Raw genomic sequence first — 21250 nt, forward strand, 5'->3', positions numbered from 1 at the left:
CGCGGTGCGGGCGCAACACTGAGGGTTGTGATCCCGTTGCCGGTCCCCGGTACGGGCGCGACACCGAGGGTTGCGATCCCATTACCGGTCAGTAAAAAAGACAAAAAGGAAAAAAAAAATCCTCTTCTCCATAAAAGCAATGAGAACAATGGCAAAAATTGTCAAAATCAACTTTGTCAAGTCCCTGGAAATTGAGTAAAGGTTTACAAATCAGGAAGCATTTATTCAAGGAAAATGGCTGGATCTTGCTAAGAACAATAAGCTTGTAGCATTTGAACTTTCCATCCCCTTCTCCCTACCTCTATAAGAGGATAAAACCAACAGCCCTACAGTTCTGGTGAAAACCAGTAGCCTAGCAACCACTGGAGGAGGCAGAACAGGGTTGGAGTTCTTCTAAAAGTCTATTCACAGAGAACTGTTTTTATTTGACCTGTTTGGCACTTTCCTGGATATTCCCACTCACAGGGCTTGTCTTTATTTGACCTGACTCAGAGTTCATCTGGTGCAAACAGCTTTTCTTGGCGGTGTTTTTCAAAAACAATCAGCAGCAATTGTCTAACATAACAGCTATCTGAAGAGAAACAATAAGCTGACCAAAAATCTTAAAAGGAAAAGTTATGAATGAGATGTCCATAGGAGGCTTTGAAAAGCTCTGACATATTCCTAGGAATTTAGAAACCCACAAGTATGCATCAGGCTGTGTGCATGCCTAGGATCTCTGGCTGACCTCAAAGCTCTGCACAATCATGAAGGGAAGGCTAAGGCAAAGTTGTAAACAGCCTGCCTGAGCATTAAAAGCACACCCCAACATACACACAGAGCCCATCAGCAAAGACTGAGGGACTTACTGGCTTCCAGTGTTTAAAGAAATATCTGTCCAATCATTAGCTGATCACTAAGCAAATGGAGCAGAAACTTCAGTGGCCACACATGACAAAGAATGTAGACTTTACAGAATTAGTTGAGGAAAGTCAGTTAAAAAAAAACCAATGAAGAGCAACAAAAACAAACCCTGCGGAGGGGGGAGAACCTGATTTCAAGACTGACAACATTATATTATTAAAATGTTCAGTTTTCTGGTTAGAGCACAGTGTTGACAACACTAAGGTCAAGGGTTCAGATTTTCTTACCTGCCAGCCACCAAGAGAAAACAAACAAACAAACAAACAAACAAAAAACCAAGAAAGTACGGCCCAAACACAGGAAAAAGAAAGCAGTCAATGAACACTGTCCCCAAGGAAGCCCAAATGTTGGACTTAATAGACAAAAACTACAAATTAGTGATTTTAACTATTTTCAAAGAACTAAAGGAAACCATGTTTAAAGAACTAAAGGTAAGTATGAAAATGGCATCCTAATAAGTAGAGAATATCAGCAAAAGATAGAAACTATTAAAAAGTAGGAGTTCTGGAGATGAAAATCACTACAGCTGAAATGAAAAATTCACCAGAGGGGCTCAACAGTAGATTTGAGTGGATAGAGTAAATAACCAGTGAATTTGAAGATAGGTCAGTAGAGATTATCCAATTTGAGGAAGAAAAAGAAAAAAAAATAACAAAATGAACAGAGCCTTAGAGTCTTGTGGAATACCATCAAGTATATCAGCACACACACAATGGGTATCAGCACACACAAAAGGGGGGGAGTAGATAAAAAGATGCAAGAAAGAATATTTGAAGGAATAATAGCTCCCCCAAACCTCCCAAGTTTGATGAAGAACATTAATCTATGCATTCAAGAAGCTCACTGAATTACAAGTAGAATAAACTCAAAGAGATATACACTAGACACATCATAAACAAACTTAGGAAAGCCAAAGACAAAGCGAGAATTTTGAAAATAGTATGAGAGAAGTGATTCGTCAAGTACAAGGGATTCTCCATAAGATTGGCAGCTGATTTCTCATCAGAAACCTTGGAGGCCAGAAGACAGTGGGACAACATATTCAAAGTGCTGAAAGAAAAAGACTATCAACCAAGAATTCTATATCCAGGATAATTACCTTTCAAAAATGAAGGAGAGGGTTGGCCAGTTAGCTCACTTGGTTACAGCTTGTTGTTGATAACACCAAGGTCAAAGGTCTGGATCCCTTTGCCAGCCAGCCACACAGACACACAAAAGGAAACATGAAGACATTCACAGGTAGACAAAAACTGAGATAATTCATCACTAGCACACCTCTCCTACAAGAAATGCTAAAGGGAGTGCTTCCGACTTAAATGTCAGTAGAAGTAACTCAAATCTACATGAAGAAATAAAGAGTATCTGTAAAGATAACTACACAGGTAAATATAAAAGATGGTATAAATGCATTTTTTTTGGTAACACTTTTTCTCTCCTATCTGATTTAAAAAACAACTGAGTAAAGCAATAACTATAAGTCTATGTTCATGGGAACACAATATGTAAAGATGTAATTTGCATCACAAAGGAGGGGTGAGGGAATAAAGCTATATAGAGGCAAAGATTTTTATGTTATTAAAATTAATTTGGTATTAATTCTATGCCAGAATGGTATAAATTAAGTAATCATCAGGGAAACCACTAAATAAATAATTTTTAAAAAAGCATAGGGAAAGTAACAACAAGAAAATTAACATGGCATCCTAGAAAATATCTATTTAACACAAAAGGGGGCATTAATGAAGAAATATAGAAACAAAAAAGACATAAATAGAAAACAAATAGGAAAATTGCAAACATAAATTCTCCCTTACCAGCAATCACACTAATATAAATGAATTATGAACTCCAATTAAAAGGCAGAGGTAGGCAGAATGGACATAAAACATGACCCAACTATATGCTGTTTATGAGACACAGATTTTAGATTCAAAGACAAATAAATTGAAAGTAAGTGATAGAAAAAGATTTACCATGAAAACAGTAACCAAAAGAGAGCTGGAATGGCTATACTAATATCAGATAAAATAGACTTTAAAACAGAAATTGTTACTAGAAATGAAGAGGGATATTTTGTAATGATAAAAGGGTCAGTCTCTCAAGAAGATATAACAACAATAAATACATATGAACCTGACAACAGAGCCTCCAAATACATGAAACAATAGTAGGCAAAATTGGAGAAAGAATAGCCAATTCAGCAATAATAGCTGGAGACTTCAATACCCCATTTAAAAAATGGATAAAACTGGACAGAGGATCAACAAGGAAAGACATGAACAAACTATAAACCAATTAGACCTAACAGACATCTATAAAACACTGCACCCTACAAGAGTAGAATATACATTCTTCCCAAGTTCACATGAGACATTTTCCCAGACAGACTATATATTAAGTCAGAAAACAAATTTCAATAAATGTAAAATGACTGAAATCATACAAAGTACGATCCCTGGCCACAATGGAATAAAATTAGAAATCAATAACAGAAGAAAATTTGGGAATTTACAAATATGTGGAAAGTAAACAACGCATTCTTAAATAACAAATGGGTCAAAGACAAAATCACAAGGGAAATTACAAGATATTTTGAGATGAATAAAAGTTAAAACACAACATACCAAAACTTAAAAAATGCAGCTAAAGAGATGCTTAGAGGGAAATTCATACAGGCATACCTTGTTTTATTGGACTTTGCTTTATTGTGCTTAGCAGATATTGTGGTTTTTACAAATTGAAGATTTGTGGCAACCCTGTGTTAAGCAACTCTATTGGCACCATTTTACCAACTTTTTTTCTTAGCATTTTTAATTAAGGTATATACATCGTTTTTTAAAGACATAATGCTGTTGCATACTTAATAGAGTACAGTACAGTGTAAACATAACTTTTTTTTTTCCTTTTTGTCTTTTTTCGTGACCGGCAACGGGATCGCAACCCTCGGTGTCACGCTCGCACCTTGCTCAGCCAGTGAGCGGCCAGTCTGTACGTGGGATCCGAACCCTCGGCGGGAGTGCCGCCGCACTCCCAAGCGGCGCACTGTAGCAGTGCACCACCGGGCCGGCCCAGCATTACTTTTATATGCACTGAAAAACCAAAAAATTTGTGTGACTTGCTTTATTGCAATATTTGCTTCATTGCAGTGACCTGGAACTCAATTCACAATATCGCTGAGGTATGCCTGTGGTTGTAAATGCCTATATTTTAAAAAAAGAAAGATATCAAAATCAACAACCTAATCTTCCATCTGAAGAAATTAGAAAAAGAAGAGAAAACTAAGCCCAAAGCAAGCAGAAGGAAAGAAGTAATAAAGATTAGAATGGAAATAAATGACATAGAAAATAGAAAAATGATAGAGAAACCAATGAGATGAAAAATTGGTTCTTTGGAAAGATCAACAAAATTTACAAACCTTTTGACTAAGAAAAAAAGACAGAAAACTCTAATTACTAAAATCAGGAATGAAATAGGGAACACTACTGTTGACCTCACAGAAATAAAAAGGATTATATGAGAGCATTATGAATAGTTGAACAATTGTATGCCAACAAATTAGAAAACCTAGATGAAATGGAAAAATTCCTAGAAAGACACAAACTACCAAAACCGACTCAAGAAGAAATGGAAAATCTGAATAGACCTATAAAAAGTGAAGATATTGAATCAGGAATAAAAAAAATTTTTTTTTCTACAAACAAATATCCAGGACCAGATGTCTTCACTGGTGAATGATATGGCTTACAAACATTTGAAAAGAATTAACAGCAATCTTCGTAAAATCTTCCCAAAAATAGAAGAGAAGGGAAAATTGTTCAATTCATTCTACAAGGCCAGAATTACCCCAGTGCCAAAACCAGACAAAGACATCATAAGAAAAGAAAACTACAGACCAATGTCCCTTATAAATATTGATACAATAATCCTCAACAAAATACTAACAAACTGAATCCCACAACATATAAAAGGGATTTACACTATGACCAAGCGAAATTTAGCTTAGAAATGAAAATGTCTACATCTAGATACATTATAAACAAACTTATAAACTTATCAACCTACATGAAAATCAATTAATGTAATATACCGTATTCATAGAATAAAACCATGTGATCATGTCAATAAACACAGAAGAAACATTTGGCAAAGTCCAACATACTTTCATGATAAAAACATTCAATAAACTAGGAATAAAAGGGGAACTTCGCCAACACTTAGGTAGCGGTTAATATATGCCAGATCCACTGTTTTAACCACCTACATATATAAAGTAATTTCATTTTTGTACCTGCTCTATGAGGCAGGAAATATTATTTACCCACATTATGCAGATCAGTAAACTAAGGCGCAGGGTGTTTAAGTAACTTTTCTTATGTTAGGCAGCTAATAAGTTATGGAGCTAGGAGTCCCATATAGAAATTCTGGCTACAGAATCCATGCTCTTAATCACATTTTGCTGTATTGTCTCTCAAAGAACGTGGGATAATAATAATGATAAACAAACTTGGCTTCCTTGGAACTATTGATTTGACCTTATCTGGAAGTAAACTTAATTCATAATACTGTTAACTTATATCAATGATCATAATTTGTAACATGGTAAGAATTGGTAATATTAGTGGCAATGTTTATTTAATCAAGTTGGTAATGCTGGGTCAATACCAATATATAATTGTAATTTAAGTTATAAAATTGGTGGTGATTATTTATACGAGCAGAAATAATTTGTAACATTGGTAAAAATTTGCAAAATTAGTTGTAAATCTTCATGGAATTAGTAACAATGATTCAATTTCCATTTGCAACTAAAATTTGATTCATAACTGTGGTTATAATGGTTTATATCAGTAATCAGAACTTTAATATTAGTAATCACTTATAATAGCAGTTGGAACACTAACCACATTAGTAATGATTTCTATCAGAAACTATAAGACAATTCAAAACATAGGTACTCATAATTTATATTGGTAATCTTAATTTATAACATTGGTAATAATTTGTATCTGTAACAATATTTTATACTGTTTGTACTAATAGTTTGATTTCTTTTGGTAATTATAACTTAATTCACAACACAGGTACTAATCATTTATATTGATAAACTTAATTTGTAACACTGGTAATAAATTACAATATTAGTTGTTATATTTGATGATATCAGTGATGATAATTCGAGTTCTATTATTAAGTATAGTATAATTTATTTAAAAAAAAATTTTTTTTTCCTTTTTGTCTTTTTTCGTGACCGGTAACGGGATTGCAACCCTCAGTGTCATGCCCATACTGCGCGACTGGCAACGGGATCGCAACCCTCGGTGTCGCGCCCGCACTATGCTCAACCAGTGAGTGGACCAGTCTCTATATGGGATCCGAACCCACGGCGGGAGCGTGGCCACGCTCCCAAGCACTGCACTCTACCAAGTGCGCCACTGGGCCGGCCCGAGTATAGTATAATTTAAAACAGGCATTTATAACTTATAATAGAGCATAATTTGTAATATCAATAATAATTTGCAATAATAGCTATAATCTCTGATGATACTAGTAATGGTTTTTTTGATCTCTATTAGGAACTATAATTTAATTTCATAACACCATGTACTCATAATTTACATCAGTAACAACAATTTGTAGTACTGGTGATAATTTGTAACATTAGTGATAGTTTGTAAAATTAGTGATTATATTTAGTATTATAGTAACCAATGATTCAATTTCTAAACAATCTTATTTATAAAATTGGTACTGATAATTTTTGTTGGCAATCCTAACTTGAAATATGGATAAAATTTCTATTAGGAGAATATTTAACAACGTTAGTAAAATTACATGATTTCTTTTTTTAAAAATTAATTTACTTTTAATTGACGTAATAATTATACATATTTATGGGGTAGAGAGTCACATTTTTTTTTTTTGTCCTTTTTGAGACCGGCCGCGCTGTGGGCGCACCGGTCATCCCTATATAGGATCCAAACCCGCGGCGGGAGCGCTACTGTGCTCCCAGCACCGCACTCTCCCGAGTGCGCCACAGGCTCGGCCCAAGAGTCACATTTTAATACATGTATACAATGTGTGATGATCAAATCAGTAGTTAGCATATCCATTGTCACAAAAATTTATCATTTCTTTGTGATGCGAGCATTTGAATTTCTCTCTTCTAGCCATTTGAGAACATGTGATAAATTATTGTTAATTACAGATGCCTAGCACTACTGTACACCACTAGAACTTATTTTTCTTACCTAGCTGTAATTTCATATTTGTTAACCAACTTCTCCTTATCCCTCCTCCCACTCCCCTTCCCAGCCTCTAGACTTGATTTCTATATGTAATATAATCTGATTAATTACATAAATTTTGTTCATTTACGTTGGAAATGGATTTTTAATACTGGCAAGAACAGATAATACGAGCCACAGGATCTGATAAATGTTGGCATTGATGGTGTAATTCACACTTGTAACCACAAGTAAATTTGTGGTATTAATAGCCCCTATCACAAAGCAACTTCGTACCTCCACATGCACACACCAGCTGCACTCTCCGATACTGTACCATCGTTAATACACCATTGGTAATATTATTGCTCTACTTATGACTCTCTTCCCTCTTGCCCACTCTATTTCCCCCACACTCACCATCTCTTTGTGATTGGGGTAGAAGGTCTGATCGATTAGAGGGAATTCCTCTGTCCCCAGTTTCTTGTGCAGTCGAACCATCTGGGCAAACTATGAGAGCCAGGAGAGATGTGTTAGCAAGTCCCTGGCTTGGAGGGAGTCTCCAAGCTGGGATTCAGAGCTTCTGAACATCCTCATTTCCCAAAAATCACAGAGTGGCTTCAAGCTCCCACATGCATACATGAGCTACTCGCTCTGTCAGTAGCACATCTCCTGTCACTTACCACCCAGGGCTTGTCACAGAAGTTGTAGACAGAATGCAAAGAGTTAACACTGGGGATTCCTGCATATTGCAGCCCGATGACCAAACTGCGGTAGTCTCCATTGCGTGCCATGCTGAAAGCGTGCTGACGGATCAGCACAAAGTCTGGCTTCAGAGACCTGGAGCGGCAAAGTAGGAGTGTTGAGTGTTCCCCCAAAAGCTCACCACCATGCTTGGAACAAAGACCAAATTTCTCAATCTCCACAGCTCCCAGAAATTGCAAAGTGGTTTCTTACCTCTGCACACATGCACCGGCTATTTCCTGTGACTCGTGCACCCTTTTTCCCCTTTCCCTATCAGGTGATCCCCTTTAAGCCTTTCCTACCTGCTCCCCTCCTCACCAAGGTCAGCTTGCAGCTTACCCACTCAGCAATGTCAGCTCCCTGGTCACAACCTCTCAGATGATCAGCTGTCCTCAAAGTGTGTGCCCAGAATAAATTCTAGCTTCAGGGCCTCTAGGCAAGTTATTCTGCCTGCCTGAAACATTCCCCCCCAGAGATCTGCATGGACCACTCCTTCATCTCCTTCAGGCCTTTCCTCAAATGTCTCTCATGCTACTAGGCCACCCTATTCAAATTGCAGACCCACCACCAGCCAACAATCCATACCTCTGCTTTACTGCTGTACAAAGGTACTCCCAAAAGTTCGTGGAAAGATTCGTATTATCTTTCAAATTTTTAAAATTTATTTTTATTTTATTTTTCTATTGTCTAATTTCTTCTCAACTGTATTATCTTTTAATTCTATTTTTCCACAAACTTTTTGAAGTACCCTTGTATTTTTTCTTAGCACTTTTACATTTTCTTATTTATTTATTTATTGTATGTATCCCACAGTAGAATGTAAGCTTCACGAGGGCAGGTTTTCTTTTCTTTCTTTTTTTTTTTTTTTCATCTTACAGCATGTAGAACAGCTGCTGGGACATAGTAGGTTCTCAATAACTACTTGTTGAATGTAAAGTGCTGAGAGCAGCACTTGGCATGCAGCTGACACTTAACAAATATTTGTTGAACTAATAATTGAAAAGTTTGTCTTGTGGTCTGCTGGGATCTTTGGCTCTTCAGAAGAAAAGTTATCTCTGCACATTCTGTGCCTAAGTTCTTGCTCACAGAAGGGTAGGTGAGGAGGTGAGGACTCTCCACTAGCTTTAAGAGAGTCCTACTGGGCCGGCCCGGTGGCGCACTTGGTAGAGTGCGGTGCTTGGGAGTGTGGCGGTGCTCCCGCCGAGGGTTCGGATCCCATATAGAGACCGGTCCGCTCACTGGTTGAGCGCGGTGTGGGTGCAACACCGAGGGTTGCGATCCCGTTGCCGGTCACGAAAAAATATAAAAAGGAAAAAAAAAAAAGAGAGAGAGTCCTATGCCTCTTTCTAACCCCAAGGTACACTTTTCATACTGTTGGGTTGCAGAAAGCCATTACCCCCAAATATGGTGCTTTGACATGCTGGAATAAAGAAGCAGCCTCAAGGTCTCCTTGACCTCTCTCCCCGTCCTGTCTCTCAATCCTCTGTCACTCTCCAAAGCACAAGATGAAGCTGTTTTCCTTATCTGCCTGAAGTCTGGACCCACCAAAGAAGAAGACAATTACCTACAGTCCTTTCCCTGAGTTTTCATTAACTTAACTCATATCAGAGGAAGGAAGACTGGAGTCTGTCAACACCTGGACAGACTTTTGTTACAGACCACTGTCTTCTACTTCTGTCCTGTTCAGTGTTTTTTTTTTCTTTTCCTTTTTGTCTTTTTTCGTGTCCGGCAACGTATTGCAACCCTCAGTGTTGCGCCCGTACTGGACCGGGACTGGCAACGGGATCACAACCCTCGGCGTTGCTCCCGCACCTCGCTCAGCCAGTGAGCGGGAACCGGTCTGCATGTGGGATCCGAACCCTCGGTGGGAGCGCCACCGCACTCCCAAGCGGCGCACTGTAGCAGTGCGCCACCGGGCCGGCCCCTGTTCAGTGTTTTGAAGACAATAATTTACTGGTCATTGTCTGCTCTGTGGGCCAAATAGACTTTGTCCCAGGCCACTGTATGTTCTCCAAGCTCATTGAGTCCCTTTAGAAATCATTTACTCCTACACCCCCCATATTCCCTTTCCCTGTGAAGAGAGGTATATAAGCATCTCTACCCTACTGGGAAATTGTGAAATTACTCTCTTGTGATTCCTCCATGCATTGCCCCCTCCCAGCACATTAAATAATAAAATTTGTTTTCTTTTCCCATATTAATCTATTAGTTGATTTTTCAGAGAAGCTTCAGGGGGTTGAAGAGGAAGTTTTCTCCTGGCCCTTACAATACTCACCGCATGACCTTCACCCCATTCCGAAGAACTTCCATGTCCACAGAGAATCCACCATTGGCATGAGCCACGAGGTTGAGATCAGAGAATTCAGCCTGGAAAGGAAAGAAAATTGGTGATTCACCCACATCAAGCAAAAATGACCACTCAGGTTGCAGTCTGGCCAGTTGATCCCCAAGTCCACCTGCCCCAACTTACCTGTTCTACCTTAATGTCAATTTCTCCATGGATCTTTTTTCCTTTGAAGTATTTTGCCCTGGAGAGGAAAAACAGAGCACATCTTTCAAATCTTGGAGAGAAAAACAACACCCAGGCTAGTCCCTTGACCCCTTTCCCCTTCAGTGCTACTAGAGCAACCATAAAGTGCTTTATAATAGCTGAAATACTTTGAAAACATCAGCAGTGTTTTGCGAATGATGCTGTCTGTTGCAATCTTCACGGAGGTGCATAAATGTTAAAGGACATTGCAAACTATAAAATATGTCCTTACACCACAGGGAGCAGGCATGTCCTACCGTTTAGTCTACTCATCACACTGCTATTGTATGTGTTTTTGAAAAGCTCGTCAAAATGAGTAGTGCTATATAAATTATGACATAGTTTGAAATAGCATGAAGGTCTGTAAATGGCAAAGAACCTTAGGAAATACAAATCAATGAAGTATGCCTTGTGTGGCCTGAAGCATCTCTCTGCTCTCTGGCCCTTTCCCAAGGAGGGGCACATTCACCATGTGTGGTTGTGTGCTGTGAGGGACACAACAGCCATGGCTGGGCAGCTGTGTCCGAAAAGGAGCAGCAGATTAAGGGGTACGGGCTGGAGTGGTTCCAAAGACACTGCAGTGGCAAAGATGGGGGGTGGGGAGGAACGCAGCTGAGGATGAGGGGAAGCCACAGGAGGGAGAGGAGTTGGAACTGCAGTCAGTAGGCACGTCCCCAGGCCTATCCCCAGCCGGGCTTGGTTTCTTCTGGCCTCCTGCCCTAGGTACTGAATTTCTACCTGATAGCTTCTCCATAGGTGGAAGCTCATCCTCAGTCAGGTTCCTCATGGAAAGGGATGAAGGGAAGGACACTCCCAGGGCCACTGCTCACTGACATGCACACAGTCAGGGTCTCTGACACATACACACCGCACTGATGGACGCTGGTGACTTCACTGACATATGCAAGAGATCCCAAGTACAGCTATTTCTTTTTACTTTCTCTGTCTGTCTGTCTGTCTCTCACGCACACACCTTCACAGACACTGTCCCCTCACAAGCATTGGAAGAGAATCTCTCTCAGACCTGCACATTTTCACCTATAAACTGATGAATGTGGATGACGAGTGTATATCACTGTTTTTAAAAGCTTTCTGAACATAAGTGTAGTAGATACTGTGGTATTCTGCTCAGGCCTCCTCTTTGCGGCCAATGTACCTTGAAAAGCAGCTGCTGACAGCTCATGGCTGTGTCCCCACTGGGAACTGTCTTCTATCACAGGGAACTGCCTTGGCGGAGGCTACATTTACTTCATGAGGGCAGCCCATGGCCTATATCTGGGCTACGAGCGGGTGCAAAGGCCAGCCTCTTGCCTCAATCTGGGCTGACTCTGAAGGACCGTCCCAGCTCCAGAGCTTCCCTAGGATCAGCTGAGGCCTCAGATGCAATCGCACGTGGGCCAGCCTCTCCCTCTGTTGAACCCTATCCTCCTCACAGGTGTCGATCCCAAAGACACTCCCAATAAGCCTCCTGCATGCAAATCTCTGTCTCAAAGTCTGTTTCCAGGGAACACAACAGTGGGCCACAGAAGTCAAACTACAAGGAAGGCTGTACTGTGTCTGGAGCTGCATCACCCAGCAGCCAGATGGCAGTGAGAATGTGTCAGTGGTGGGAGGTGGGGCACAGATAGCCCCTCACATGCTGTAGCTGTGCGAAGTGCTCAGCAGCAGGTCCAGGCTGTGACACAAGCAGGACGCTGGAGGTGGCGTAGCCCATTGCACTGGAGGTGTCAGTAGTGGGAAAAGATGCTGCATGGAGTTTATTCTCCCGAGTAGGGGAATCACAGTGCAGGCCCATGGGGTTCTGGAGCGGCAGTGACTTTTCCTGATGGTGGACTGTAATGGGATTCCAGTGGAAGGAAATGTATGGGCTGCTGAAATACTCCTGGCACTTAGAAATAATGAGGGAAATGGTAACCAGACTTGGGTTTTATGCCTTGAGTAGCTGAAGAAAGATCTGACATGCTCAGGGTGAATCATCAGCAATTCAAGGCAAAATGTGAAAGCCAGAGGACCTCCCTGGCTGCATTTTAAGGGAATCCTAATATCCCACAACCAGAGGACAGACCAGGCTGAGGATTTCATGGTAAGTGTGGCAGAGCTTCAGAAAAGGTTGAATTCTCAGGCCCAGCACATCTCCTACACCATATTCAGGGCCTTAACATGACAGGCAGGAGTGGGACCCTGAGGCTTGGGAAGAGGATATCTGGACAGATGCAATTAAACACCATGAACTTACAGGCTCACCTGAACCCACTGGGTCTGCAGAAGTAGACAACTGCCCCTTGTTGGAATAGAGACCTTCCCTCTGCTTGAAGATAATGCAGAGGCCTCCACTGAAGTAGGTGCCTTATAAGACAATGCTCGCCTCTCAGAATCCACCCCCACCTTCCTCCTGGAAACCAGATCAATAACCAGGGTTGAATCCTAGCACATCCTGACTGGAGAGGTTCTAGGCTTGCAAAGGAAGGAGAGGAACAAAATACAAAAGAAGCTGAGGAATCTGGCTAATATGCACTGGCAGGAGCTGGGAGAGTATACATGGTACTGGGTCCTGAGGACAATGGATCAAGGGGGTGGAACAGGAAGTTGGAGCGCTCTCCCAGGATACAGAACTTAAAATCCTGGCAAGGACCCTAGGAGATGTTACTAACACACTGCTAGGATGACTCTTGAAAGCCTGGAGAAAACAGAGGCCCACACTAAGCAAAGCAGAAATGCCAGAACTTCCATTGTGGAGGGAAGGAGCAAAGGGCTCAAAGAAGCAGACATGTTAGAGTAGACATACTACTTAAATCTGGAAAACCCATCAGCTGACTATGTCCTACAGGAGGGCCCAGAGGATATACCCAACTTATGAAATCAATAAGGAATATGTTGGCGAGACTGGCACTAGCCATATTGAAAAGCGGTAAGGTAATAAATGAAGTCCTGGCACTGGTCCTGCTCACAGTGGGTCCACTGGGTCCAGAGACCCACCCAATGGTCACTTCCCCAGTTCACAAAAGCATAATTGGAATGATTTACTTTGTAGTGGTCAGAACCCCTACATGGGTTCCTTGGCTTGGGGGTAAGAGCTAAAGAAGTAGAGAAGTCCAAATGGAAGCTTCTGAAATGGCACACACCCTCGTTCCCTGATCAAAATGGCAAATGCAAAACAATACTGTATGCATCGTAGGGGTGATGGTGGAAACTAGTGGCACTCTGAAAGATCTAAAGGATGCAGGGGTGTTGGCTCCATCTTATCTCCACTGAATTAACCAGTTTGGCCCCAAAGAAGCTGGATGGATTCTGGAGAATGCTTATAGATGACAGCAAGTGCAACCAAGTAGTACCCTTGATTGTACCTGCCATACTGGACATGCTGTCATTGCTAGAACAGATTAATGACATCTCAGGTGTAGCAGGTGGCCACCAATTTGGCAAATTCACTCTTTTCTATTCTGATTAGAAAAGAAGATGAGAGTGGCTGGTTAGCTCAGTTGGTTAGAGCATGGTACTGAAAACACCAAGGTCCAGGGTTTGATCTCTGTGCTGGCCAGCTGCCAAAAACAGAAAGAAAATAAGAGGACGAGAAACAGTTCACACTCACGTCGGACTGACAACAATATTCGTTGATGGCCTTGCCATAGGGCTATGCTATCTCTCCTATCCTGTCATAATATGAGGGCACTTCAAAAAGTTTGTGGAAAAATAGATTTAAAAGATTATATGAATCTTTCCATGAACTTTTTGAAGACCCCCCGTATAGTCCAGAGGAACCTAGACCATCTGGACATCCCACAGAATATCACACTGCGCCACTGTATCGACTATATCACACTGATTGTGCAAGATGAGCAAGAGATGGTTAGCATATTGCCTTGATAAGACACATGCATTCCAGAGGGTGGGGGACAAACCCTACGAAGATTCAAGGGCCTGCCACATTAGTAAAATTTTTAGGGACCCAGTAGTCCAGGGCACGCCAGGACAGCCCTGCCAAATAACAGAGCAAAGCATTGCATCTCGCACCTTCCACCATGAAGAGAAAAGCACGATGCCTTGTAGGCCTCTTCATGGTCTGGAGGCAGCATATTCCACACCTGGAAATATCAGTCTGACCTATATTCCAGGTGACATGTAAAACTACCAGCTCTGAGTGGGGTCCAGAGTGGACAAGGGCTCTACAGCAGGTCCAGGCTGTGGTGCAAGCAGTCCTGCCACTTAAGCCATATGATCTGGCAGATCCTTGATACTGGAGGTGTCAGTAGTGGGAAAAGATGCCATGTGGAGCTTATGGGAAGCCCAAGTGGGTGGCCCTCGGGGTTCTGGAGTGAGGCCAATGCCATCTGCAGCAGAGAATATGTCTTTATAGAAACAAATCCCGCTGCAGTACTGGGCTCTGACAGAAACAGAATGCTTGACCATGGGGCACCAAGTGGCCATGCATCCAGAACTGCCCAATAGGAGTGGGGTCCTGCCAGACCACCAAGTAATGGCTCAGCAGTCAGGATTGAGCCCATGCAGGACCAAGCAAGCCGTGTGAGCAGGTAACCCAGATCCCCATGTCTTCCACAAGTGTCGTGCTGGTACCTCGCCCTCAGCTAAGGGGACGCCTTAAGACCAGCTGATGAAAGAGGAACAAGCCTAAGCTTGGTTCACAAATGGGTTGCCTTGCTATGTGGGTGGAAGGCAAACATGGACAGTTGCTGCCCTATAGCCCCACTTGAGTGACCCCGAAAGACACTGGCAGAGCCCCCAATAGGAAGAGCTTTGGACTGTGCACCTGGTCACCTACTTTGTGTGGAAAGAGAAGTGGCTCAAGATTAGTATATATATTCACTTATGGGCAGTGGGAATGGCTTGGCTGGCTGGTCAGAGATCTGGAAGGAAAAAGACTGGAAGATCAGGACAAGGAGGTCTGGGATATGGAAATGTGGGTGGACAGATGGGAGTGGGCAAAAAGTGAGGAGTGAAGATCTTCGTGTTGTGTGTTAACACCCACCAGACAGCACCCACCATGGAAATGGCACTGGGCAACCAGGTAGACAGAATGAGTCAGCCAGATGACGTCAGCCAGCTTCTCTAATTAGCTGCCCCAGAGCTAGCAGATGGGCACATCAATGAGGTGGCAAGAACAGCAGAGATAGAAGCTATGTGTGGGGCCAACAGCATTACTGCTGAATGTCCAACCTGCCAGCAACAGAGAATAACACCGAGTCCCTGATATGACACCATCCCTCAAGAAGACCAACCAGTCACTTTGTGGCAAGCTGATTACATCAGGTACCTTCCACCCTGGAAAGAGTAGCGATCTATTTTAACTGGAACATTCCATATATGGGTTTGCCTTTTCTGACTGCAGGATCTTAGCCAGCATCACTGTCCAAGGGCTTAACACAATATTTGATCCACCAGCATGGGGCCACACATAACATTGCATCAAACCAAAGGACACACCTCACAGAAAACTAAAGGAGGTGCAAAAGTGGGCGCATGATCATGGAATCAACTGATGACATACATACCACAGCACCCAGAAGCTGCTGGCCTGACAGAAAGATGGAAAAATTTGTTGCAGCCACAGCTAAGACCCCAGTTTGCAGGTGATACCATGCAAGAGTGGGTACCATCCTCCAAAACATAGTGTAAATCCTAAACCAATGATGATTGTATGTGCTGTGTTCCTAATAGGTAGAATACATGGGTCTGGGAACCCAGAGGTTAAGGCGGGAGTAGCCCAGCTTAGCATCAATCCCAGTGATCCACTTTTGGAATCTATGCTTCCTGTTCCCTCAGGGCTCTGCAAGGTTAGAGGTCTTGGTTCTCCAAGGGGGAACACTGCTACCAGGGGACACAGCAAGAATCCCATTAAACTCTAAGCTATGGTTGCCACCTAGACACTTCAGGTTTCTCATGCCAAGGGATATGAAGAAGAATCACTCTCTTGGCAGGGGACATGACATGACCCTGATCATCAGGAGGAGGTAGAGCTGCTGGTACACAGCAGAGGGCATGGAGGAGCTTGTCTAGCACCCAGGTGATGCACTTGGGCATCTGTTGGTGCTCCTTGCTCAACTTTGATAGAAAATGGACAAGTACAGTCCATAGCCTGAAAAGGGCATGAGGACTTAAGTCTCAGGGATCCCTCAAGGATGAAGGAGTGGATCACCCACCAGGTAAGCCACCAAGACCATCAGAGGTGCTAGTTGAAGGTGAGGGGAATCTAGAATGCATAATAGAGGAAGGAGACAATGAATATCATTTATGGTCTTGAAATCAACTGCAGCAGCAGAGACTAGTTTGTCCCACTACCGTGCCCTTTCAAGTTTCTCCCAGAAAACAAGACCAATTAGAATCATGGAAATGCTGTTCCCAGTGCGGGGAACTTACTACAAGAAGCAAGTGAATTGGGGGAATACAAGGGGTAGACTGTGGGCACCACTCAGATCCTTACATCCCCCTTCAGACCTTTCCATCTACCCCTGGCTTCTGGGACTGTCTGCTGCTGAAGGCTCACAGTTGTGTCCCTCACTGGGAGTTGGCCTCTGCAGCAGGGCTTTGCCTCAACAAGATTATGCCTCCTCTGGCGGCAGTCTACAGCCTATGATGGACAGATGCTGGGATACAAAGGCATGGCCACCCTACCTCAATTAGGACAACTCTGAATGGCCATCCCAGCACCAGAGCTCCTCAGAGGATTGGCTGAGGCCACTGTTGTGGTTGCATCACAACTCAAGTTTTCCCTGTGCCCAGTCCTGCTTCTCTCACTACCCCGCACCCCACCCCCCTGGCCCGCCCCAGGTTGTCCCCAAGAGCTCTGTCCAATAAATCTCCTGTATGCAAATCTCAGAGTCTTGGGGGCCGCTTGCAGGGAAGTCTACCTAAGAAAAGCAGCCACAATAAGACTGAGATTTATAGTGGGTTTATATAACCCACTATATACACATTTACATAATATCCCACCCTATATATGTAATATATGTTATTATTAAAACACACACTATACAGCAAATATGAGAAAACAGAATATGTCTTATATAACCATAAAATGTTTTATATTACATATTATGTGTATATGTATCTAGAATGAATAGTATAAATACTATACACACACATATGCATACATACATATACACATAATTTGAATGAAAGTTTCAGTAAACAATCACCTTTATTATGGGCAATGCAGTCTGATATTTCCTATTCTATTTTATTCCACTACATGAACAAAAACATACACATATATGAGGGTACTTCAAAAAGTTCATGGAAAGATTCCTATTATCTTTTAATTCTATTATGCCGTGAACATTTGGAAGAACCCTGGTAGATGTATTACATACTATAAAGCCACCATTCAACAAATTATACAGTATATCTCATATATAATATATAGTATCCATTATCGATTATAGATTTTATTGGAATAACAGTTTCACTAAACAACTCCACTTACTATGTGCAATATACTCTGTTAGTTTCTATTTTTATTTACTCTACTTTATGAAGAAAGTGAAATGCTGGTCTTGAGCTAAAAGGTGACCCACAGTTTGAAAAACAATGGACTAAATTATCTCTAAAAAGGGGAGATGAGTCTCAACTCCGAATTTGCAACTTTAAACCCTGGAGGGATCACGACCCAGGAAGAAATGAGAGTGGTGAGGTTTGGTGGGAAAGGTGTCAGACTGCACGTACTCAGGTGTACATTCTGATATAGAGCTTGCACAGCTCCTCCTTTATTCCAGGATCAAATCCCTAAAGCTTGCATGGTTTTGAATGTCTGCAAGTTGGTGATGCAGGTCTCTGTTCCCCACACTGAGCCTGGTGTACATAGGCTCTCTCCCTTTGTCTACCCCACTCCACATATAGTAGACACTAAATAATAATTGCCAGACTGAATAGAAGATAAGACTGGAGGGGATGATGGGATAAAGGCAGGCTTCTGGGATGTAGAAAGGAAGGGGCGAGGGTTGCAGGGAAAGGCAAGTGTCTTTCACTAAATTCAGCAGGTGCTCAATAAATGCTTGCTGGACAGATTAGAACAAAATGGAAAAGATTGGTGTTGCGATTATGGAAAGAGGAAGGGACTTTTCAGTATCCAGTAGATAATAAATGCTTGGTGGAATAAAGAAAAAAAGCAGCAGAGAACCCGCCTGGAGTGGAGAAGGAAAGTCCAAAGGAGGGTGGTTACTGACATCCACGCAGGGCCTCATTAATGTTTGCTGACTTCAGTGGAAGAACTTTAGCCAGGAAGAAGCACCTTGGTGGGTGGATGTTGGTGAAGGAATTACAGCACGCACTTAATAAATGCTTTATGGATTGGTGAAGAAAAGAGTGGAAAAGCCTGCTGCAGGGGTGGGAATGTGGTTATTTGAACAGAGTACAGTAAAAGATTAATAAGTGCTTCTGGATTTATTGGGGGAAAAGGGCACCTGGAGAGACGGCTACTAAGTAGGGGAGGAGGCCTAGCCAAAATGAATGGAAAACAGTGCATGTTCTGAGCTTTCAGGATTGCGTAGTATGAAAGGCAGGATGTTGAAGGGGGAATTAGGACTGGAAGAGGAGGGGGAGAAGAGACATTGAATGCAGGGTTCTTAGTAGTATACAATAAGTGCTCATTAAATGATTGTGGGATTGAATGGAGAAAAAGCCAGCTGGTGGTTGGGATTAGAAGGAAGGGGGGCTGAAGGAAGGTTCTTCCTAGTATATAGTAGAGCTTAATAAATGCTTCCCACACTCTGACACATGGAAAGTATGCAATAAATATCTGTAGAATGAATAAATGGCCCTGAATAGAGAGAAAGACAGCTGAGGGGAGGGGTGATCTAACCAGTAAACAGCAGGTACTCAATAAATTTAGGCTGAAGTAGACTCCTGGAGAGAGAGCTCTTGAGGCAGGGGTGGGAACTTCCAGAGACTTAGAAAGAGGAAGTTGAGAATGACTCATCCAGTAGGTGCTCAGCAAGTGTTTACCAGCTTAAATAGACTAAAGGCCCTTTGGAGTATGGACTTAAGGGTGGGACAGGACATCTTAGGGGTAATGAAGGGAGTGGGAAAGGGGTAGCTTTTCTAAATTGGGTTCTGGATATATCAAAGGAAAGGACTCTGGGGACAGGCCTTATGATTGGAGCACATTCTCCTAGGGGTAATGGAGGGGAATGTACTCCTTACACACAACAGGCACTGCATAAGTGCTCACTGGATCCACTGGAAGAAAAGAACTCTGGAAAAGAGGTGTTAATATACAGAAGGCATTCCATAAATGCTAATGCGAGCCATTGGAGGAAAAGGTCTTTGGGGGAAGACGATTAGAATGGAACACATGGCAGATAAAGAATAAATGCTCACTGGATCCATTAAAAGAAAAGGCCTTTGCGGATGAGGGGCTAGGGATGGGCATACAATCACTTGATAAATGCTCACTGGATCTTTGCAGGAAAAGTCCTTTGGGGAAGCTCAATGGGGATGCAGAAACTTAATCTATGTAAGCTTGATTCTCTATCCATGGGAGGAAAGGCTTTTGTGGAGAAGGCACATAGTAGGTGCTCCATAAATACTCCAAGGAGTGATTATAAGAAAAGTTCTTTGGAAAGAGTAATTGAAATGATGCATATAGAAAAATGTTAGATATCTGAGTCCTGGATTAATTGAAGGCACAGGCCTTTGGGGAGATGACTAAGGTTGGGTGATGCAAAAGGTTCTGAATACATGCAGACAGAAGCCACTGGAGGAAAAGGCATTGGGGAAAGAGTTTGGGGATGGGGTACACAGCAGGCACCCAATACATGCTTGCTGAATATATTGTAGGAAATACATTTAGAGAAAGCTCACACCACAGGCAGTTGATAAATGCTAGATGGATCCACCAAATGAGAGGCCTTTGAAGAAGTAGCTTGAGAATGGGGGATACAAGAGGCACTCAATAAATGTTTTCTAGATCCATTGTAGGAAAAAGTCTTTGAGGAGAGAGGGTCTGAAGATAAATTACACACAGAAGGCTCAAAAATGCTCATGGAACTCACGGGAGGAAAATGATTTGTTTGAGAAGGGGCTTTGGGATAGGGCGCACATCAGGCACTTAATAAATGCTTCCTAGAACCTTCGGAGAAAGAGGCCCTCAGAGAAAGGGCCTGGGGTTGGGGCACACAGAAGGCATTCAGTCAAGGCTTATAGGATCCATTAAAGGCAAAGCTTTTGGCAAGAAGCTTGAATGGGATACACAGCAGGCACTCAATCAATGTTCACCGAAAGGCCTTTGAGGAGCAGGCTGGGGTGGGACACATAGCACAGACAGGATACTTGTCCACAAGATCCATTAGAGAGAAGGCCTTAGGGCAAGGGTTGAGAACAGGACACACACTAGGCTCTCAGAAAATGCTCACAACAATCATTGAAGCCAAAGGCCTTTGGAAAGGGCTCTTCAATGAGGCGTATTGCAGGTACTCAATAAATACTCACAAGATCCATTAAGGGACAGTCTTTGGGGCAAGGGTTGCGGGGGGGGACAGGACACATTCAGTTCACAGAATATATGGAAGCCAAAGGCTTTGGGGAGGGGGATTAAGGAAGAGGTACACAGCAGGCGCCTGATAACGGCTACCTGTATTCAGCAGGAAGGTTGGGGGAGGGGGGGGAAGGGCGAGGCACACAGGAAGCTCCCGGCATGATAATTTAGAGGAAAAGGATTTGGGCAAGGGGCCAGGTGCCAGGCACACAAGTGCCGCTTGATAATTGTTCGTTCATCGCGGAACGATATGGGGACCCAGGCCCGCAGGGAGACATCCGCGGCAGTGGCTTACCAGTCGGTGTGCGGCTCGTCGATGACCAGCAGCACCCTGGCGGCAGCGCCCCCGCGGCCTGCGCCCCC

At 42.6% G+C, this 21250-nt stretch overlaps 1 protein-coding gene across 1 annotated transcript in view; it reads right to left on the reverse strand.

Annotated features, from left to right (window-relative positions):
- The window catches only part of SYN1 (synapsin I), a 45028-nt gene that overhangs the window by 23117 nt on the left and 661 nt on the right, over positions 1-21250 (reverse strand). The window contains exons 2-6 of the mRNA XM_008577386.1: positions 21183-21244; positions 10342-10399; positions 10147-10238; positions 7811-7967; positions 7548-7637 (exon numbers count right to left, since the gene is read on the reverse strand). Of these exons, the coding sequence (XP_008575608.1) occupies positions 7548-7637; positions 7811-7967; positions 10147-10238; positions 10342-10399; positions 21183-21244 (459 nt within the window). The remainder of the gene's footprint in view (positions 1-7547; positions 7638-7810; positions 7968-10146; positions 10239-10341; positions 10400-21182; positions 21245-21250) is intronic.

Source organism: Galeopterus variegatus, unplaced genomic scaffold (genome assembly GCF_000696425.1).
Source record: "Galeopterus variegatus unplaced genomic scaffold, G_variegatus-3.0.2 Scaffold1504, whole genome shotgun sequence".
NCBI classification, from domain to species: domain Eukaryota; kingdom Metazoa; phylum Chordata; class Mammalia; order Dermoptera; family Cynocephalidae; genus Galeopterus; species Galeopterus variegatus.